This window comes from Crocodylus porosus, unplaced genomic scaffold (genome assembly GCF_001723895.1).
Source record: "Crocodylus porosus isolate Cpor-Errol unplaced genomic scaffold, CroPor_comp1, whole genome shotgun sequence".
Classification (NCBI taxonomy): Eukaryota; Metazoa; Chordata; order Crocodylia; family Crocodylidae; genus Crocodylus; species Crocodylus porosus.
Genome location: NW_017728904.1, coordinates 2,434,200 through 2,440,199, shown reverse-complemented (window position 1 = coordinate 2,440,199; position 6,000 = coordinate 2,434,200). Strand labels below are relative to the sequence as shown.

At 45.7% G+C, this 6,000-nt stretch overlaps 1 protein-coding gene across 8 annotated transcripts in view; it reads right to left on the bottom strand.

Annotated features, from left to right (window-relative positions):
- POGZ (pogo transposable element with ZNF domain) overlaps window positions 1-6,000 on the bottom strand; it is a 32,439-nt gene that overhangs the window by 4,435 nt on the left and 22,004 nt on the right. For 7 of the 8 annotated variants that reach the window (XM_019556942.1, XM_019556945.1, XM_019556944.1 and 4 more), the window contains 7 exons: window positions 5,560-5,714; window positions 4,354-4,454; window positions 3,266-3,412; window positions 2,491-2,625; window positions 1,938-2,110; window positions 1,074-1,214; window positions 211-270 (listed from right to left, as the gene is read on the bottom strand). In XM_019556942.1, coding sequence (XP_019412487.1) covers window positions 211-270; window positions 1,074-1,214; window positions 1,938-2,110; window positions 2,491-2,625; window positions 3,266-3,412; window positions 4,354-4,454; window positions 5,560-5,714 — 912 coding nt within the window. The remainder of the gene's footprint in view (window positions 1-210; window positions 271-1,073; window positions 1,215-1,937; window positions 2,111-2,490; window positions 2,626-3,265; window positions 3,413-4,353; window positions 4,455-5,559; window positions 5,715-6,000) is intronic. The other variant, XM_019556943.1, reaches the window with a different exon arrangement.

The following is a 6,000-nucleotide window of genomic DNA, read 5'->3' as shown; positions in this document are numbered from 1 at the left end:
ACAGCAATGCAATATTTCCTAGCTATCATAGACAATACCGTTTTTTGCAGTTTTTGTGAAAACCGTGAAACCATGAATTAAGTAGACCCCTACAAACTGGACGTTTCTAAGACAGTGAATGAGGAAGGGAAATGGCAGAGGGAGGAGATCAGAAAAATAATGCCCTCCAGATTCTCCAGTAACCAAGAAAGGAATCATGCTTTGCATTACCAAGCCGTGTAGTTCTTAAACAAAGCCAAGTATTTTGGACTCTTCCGGGGGACGTGGTTGCTGCAAGACAAAACCCCCCCAAAAATTATTAGGAGGACCAGAATTATTCTACCTAAGAGAAGACAAACATGCTCAAAAGGGCAGCACATTTGTTCTGGGAAAGCTGATTCTGTTTTAACAATGTTCTGTTATAAATTCATCTACCTTCCAACGAGTGGTTCAGGAAAGTCCCCCATTCTAGATTCAAGTGCTTGATCATTTGAAAATGCCCTGGCTTCGGCTGTAATTGGGCTATACCCATGCACCGTGCTCTAGGATCTCCATGTGAGCACAGTAAAATCCTGCTTTTACTACAAGATAAAACATCAACCACATCTTTACAGTGAACACTATATTGAAAGCGGTGACAGAAGCCAGGCAGCAATACACCAGCTCTGGAAGAAAAGTCAGCTGTTTGCACTGAAGAGTAACTAAGCTCACAACTGAAAGGAGAATGTCAGTGTTTCCTGAGCTGGGAGAATGTTTATCATGATAGACCTGAGCAACAGCACAAAACCCTGCCAGGGAAGAGAAGTGTGCTTACTCGCCCCAGAAAGAAGCTGCAGTGGGTATTTCTAAGTGAATGAAAAACCTTTTATTGTAAGCTGTGAGAGTCCTCACATGATCTGAACTCCAGCACGCTCAGCTCCCATCCCTTTAATACTAAACATTTTTCCCATTTGCACTGGCGTATAAGAAACCCACCACCAACCTCTGGGCTCAAACATACCGGGGCAAGTACAAAGCTATATGCCCCACTGCTAGTGAATGGGAAAGTAGGTGCCCCCCCCCAACACTCCAGAACAAGTGTCCCTAGCACCTACTTGATCATGTGGTTGGCGTAAGCTCTGGAGCAGCAGGTGCTGTAGCGGCACAACGAGCAGTGAACGTAGGTAGGGAAGTGGTTGGGGAAGTCAGGGATTTCGAAGCTGCATTCCAAGCAGGTCTGTCTCCCCAGGACACTCCTGTGGACAAAAGGGGACATTCCTGTCAGTGCCTGTACAGCAAGCTCAGGGAGGCACAGAACTCAGCAGCAGATAGTGGAGACAGTCACTGACAAACGCAAACTGGCAGAACAATTTGCAGTCAAAATCATCAGCTTTGCCCTATGACTACCTCCCTAGCTACTCAGCCTGCCTCACTGTCAGGCTCTTGCTCCCAATTGGGACAGTCTGGCTAGGAGTCACTCTCCGAGGCCTGACACTCAAATGCAATGGTCTCCTCTCTCCTTGGAGATGAAGATCCCATTAGGAATCAGCCACACAGATTTGCTGTGGAGGCAGAAATTAGCAGCTCCAGCCATACACTGGAGTTACTGCTGTGTTGACAAGGATGGTTAATCAGGGGAAGTAGTAGTCTTGGTAGCTGTTTCACATTGCTCCTACTGCAGCAGCAGCGAAGAGGCCTTATTACCCAGCACTAGTGTTTGGCCATGATGGGATCCACAGAACCCCTAAGGAGGGGTCAGAGGAATGGAGAGGATCACCTGGGCTCTGTTTTCTCAGCATTTGCCTTAATCCTTGTCTGGGAAGTCAGATTCTCTTGGTAGGAAGGCTCTACTTGGCAGTGACAAACCAAAACTACCCAAGTACCAAGGAGTGGCTCTGCCACTAGCGGTGGCCTAACAAAAAACTGACTACATTTCCTTCAACCACCTTTTAGTTTGAAACTTAGCCAAAAGTTCTGACATTTTCTTGACTGCTCTCTTCTGGATGTTCCTCTGGACAGGTGGACACAGGAAGATGGGCTGCGGGTCCGTAGAAGATGCCAGCGGAGTGGCTTCCTGCACAGCGCCCTGTGGCATGTCATTTGAAGATACTGGCACTGTCCGTGGCTGTCCTCTAGATGCCCTGATTGTAACCTGCAAAGGACAGGCAAAAGCCACATTGTAAGACTCTTGGTGCCTACTGATCTCTCCTTCGCCTGCTCATCTCTTGTGTAGCGCATCCCGCCCACAGAATTCAAGGGTTACAAGTGACCTCTGGGTCATCTAGTTCAACCCTCCACAAGAATGCAGGGCAGGGTGTTCCTATACTATGACCAGATAAAAGCATGTCAAGTGAATGGAAGGGACAGGAGAAATCTCTCTATTCAGATAAAATGTGGACTTGAAATGCTACGTATCCTTCAAACACTTTTTTTATTGCTGGCACTCTGGGTGGATGCACTGACACTGAGTCTGCAGAGGTGCTCCAGGAGAAAGGGAAAGAAGAGTGGCTGTTGTCTACATGGATCCCTTACCTTGGTTCCAGGTTTCAGGCCTTCTAACTGCTTGGGCTTCCGGAAGGTTTTGTGATGCTGCAGCTTGTGTTCGATTTTATCCTTGGCAAACAAGAATTGCAGCCGACACTTGTTGCAGTGATAGACACTCTTCTTCTAAATCAGAAGAGAATGAAATGTACTTCCCCTGGCAAACTGTCCACAGCCCATCCAGCCCCATGCTTTAGAATCCCTTTGCTGGCAGCCAATCCAGAAGGTACCAACAGCCAAAAGGGCCACTAGAAGTGAACTCTCACCCTCTAGCCGGAGAAGGGTTTAGTCCCAGCCAGTGCTAAGGCACACTGGCAGAGCAGAAGATTGAGGCAGCTTGCCCTGCTGATGCCCTGCCAAACCTTGCTCTGCAGGTAAACAAAAGGCTCACAGAGCTGCCAGCCACACGTCAGTCCGAAACAATGACTTAAAAAAACCCCCAAACCTTAAGCATGTTCCAACTACTCCCACACAAAAGATGTTGCTGTTACACCAACAGATATGGACATAGAGAACTCAAAGCTGTAGGAAAGGGCAGTGTGTCAATGCTGAAATGTTTCTCAAATACAAATTTTTGAGAAGGGCACCTAGAAGTTAATGCACTGACACAGACCCACTACACATGCTTTGGGAATTAGTTTGTAACAGAGGCAAGCAAAACACTTAAGCACCTGCTTAACCTTAAGCACGTGCTAAACTCCCATGATAGTCACTGTGAGAAAGACACTCTGCCAGGATGGCAGCTTCCACGCAGCACGGGGGTTACCTGGTGCCTCATGAAATGCTGCTGGAAGGCATTGCCATTCTTGAAGACCTTAAGACAGTAAGGGCAGAGCAGGTGCCGGGTGTCCTCATGGATCATTCGGAAATGGCTATCCACTTCAGAGTACAGCGACGACCGATACTGACAGACCTGGGGGTGCACAAAGGCATACTCTAGCAGCTATTGTCATGTCCACCACCACAGTAGGCTGGCCTGGCCTCACTGTAACATCTGAGTACCTACTATCCCATACCCATTTTCCATTACCAAATCAATCAGGCCTTGTTGGAAGTAAGGAGTAAGGGAGATCTAACAGTGATCAGTTGGTCAGTCTAGCTAGGTTTATACATGGCAATAAGTGCAGCTTCCGAGTGCCTAGCCAGTAGCTGGCTCTTAAACGCCTCTCCAAATGTTCTCAGTCATGATACAAGACAATATGATGAGACAAGTCACGTGAGGGCGTAGGGGAAATCCTCAGACTTTCCACATTGAAAGAGCTCCATACAAGGCTAAAACCAGCAATTGTACTTTTCAGAGAGACTACACGTACCTGAAACAAACAAGGACCTAAATCTGGAAAAGACCGCTCTTTCAGACGGTTAGCAGATGGCAGTCAGTGAAACTATTCCCATCCCCTTTTGTTTAGTCATCCCCTTAAATGGAAGGAGTATCAGTGCCAGTTTTGTACTGGGCACAGTGAAAAGGAGTTACTGGAAAGTGATGGGATCAGACTGAAGAGCAATATACTCAGACACTTAAAAAACCCAGCTTTTAGAACTTGCTGCCTTGGAAGAGTTTGTAACCGAGAAGTTTCTTCTTCATCTCCCATTTGTGGGGCAGCACTGGGACCTTTCTGGGGCGGTGCAGAGCTGATGCAAGCATTGACAGCACAGCCTCACCTCCAGAGGGATGGACACACAGCTTCTGTGGCAAAGTAACCAGTTTCCAGGCCCTGGGAGTGACCCACGAGGCCTTTCTCCCCAAGCACAGAGTCCAGTGGGACCAGGCCTATACCTAACTCTTTTGGTGAAGAATACTAGATCTCCTCTTGGACATTACAGCAGAGCACTGCACTCAGAGTTATGCAATACCTGACAAACATAGGGCATTTCTCCTGGCTTGTGGGTATCCTTCATGTGCTGCAAGAACATTGGCTCACTCTCAAATGCCCACTCACAAATCTTGCATTTTGCTGTTACAGGAAGGAAAAATGAAATAACTGTTAGAAAAAGAAAAGCTCAAGCCAGACCACAAAAGTTGTTGCAAGGGGGTTTGATATTTCATAATGTACTGTATTTTCTTATATACAACATGGATCTTTCCCCAAAATCAGCCCCCCAAAACTGGGGTGTGTGCATTAAGTGGGTAAGATGATTTTCTGCTCAAAGTTGGAAGCAACATGGTTTGATTCCTGCTTCACAGTGCAGCAGCTTTGATTACTGTTCAGGCAGCTGAGGGAGTCAATTGACTTAATGACTCATTGTTCTTCACTCTTACTGGTGTTAACCATCAATCATCTCTCCTTTTTAACGGTCTCTCCTTTTTAATAGTCTTGCTGTTCCACTAATCAAACTAACTGTTCTTAGGCAATTTGCTGTCCGCTAGCTGCTCTTGGTCTCTCAATTTGAGAGTCTCTAGCTTACTATTTTTAGCTCTTTTCAAAATTACAGATCCACTCATGGAGACCAGTTTTCAACAGCAGCTAGTTAGTTATGCAGGAAAGGTTTCCTTAAACTTCAGGAAAACTCTGTCCCTGCTCTATGCAGCTATAACTGGAAGAATCCTTTTTCTTAATTCTGACTTTCAAAAACAAGGTGTATCCTATATTTGGGTATAATCTATGTGAGAAAAATATAGTAATCCCTTTGAAGGAAGCAGACATGTTTCTGACACTCATCTGTGAGCTGGGACATACAGTTTAAAAATAAATCTATCTTACTTATTTTCTAAAATACATTGTACATACCAGCTATTATTTAAATTTAAGAAAACAAATGACAGTGCCCCAACAACAGTGCAACAGCTGCCTCAGATCAAAATGTCACTCCTTTAGTAGGTTTGTATCAGAACCGGAACATTATCCAGTCAAGTCTTTGCCTTCAGAATGCCCTTGGGAAGGAAATCACTTTAGACAAATTGCAATGCAATTTAACTTGAACTTCTGTATGCACGTAAGAAAATGGTCATTCCAAGTAATCACTGAGCACAGTCTCCAAGCCAGCGACAGAAGCCCTGGAATGAATGGTCTGCTTGAGATGCTTGCACTGAAATCTTGAGACAGACAACCTGCCACTTACTTGTTGACTCATAGGGACTGTGAACATTCTCTAGATGGCACTGCAGCTGGAAAGGAGTAGTGAACTGTCTGTAGCAGTGCTGGCAGATAGTATGGACATCTACCTCCCCATTCTGCTGATCTAGTTCAACATGGTGTTTCATGTGATTCATAAACCTTAAGGAGGAGAGGAGAGTGCATGTGAAAATAAATCCAAGCACGTTCACATCAATAGCACTGATTCTGGAAGACAAACGAAGGGCGCATCAACTTTTTGGTGTTGCTTTAGATGAGTGGTAGAGACTTTCCAAAATTACAGAAAATAAGGGTTGGAAGGGACCTCAGGAGGTCACATCTAGTTCAATCCCTGCTCAAAGCAGGACCAGCCCCAACTAGATCATCCCAACCAAGGCTTTGTCTAGTTAGGGCTTAAACACCTCCAAGGAGGGAGACTCCACCACCT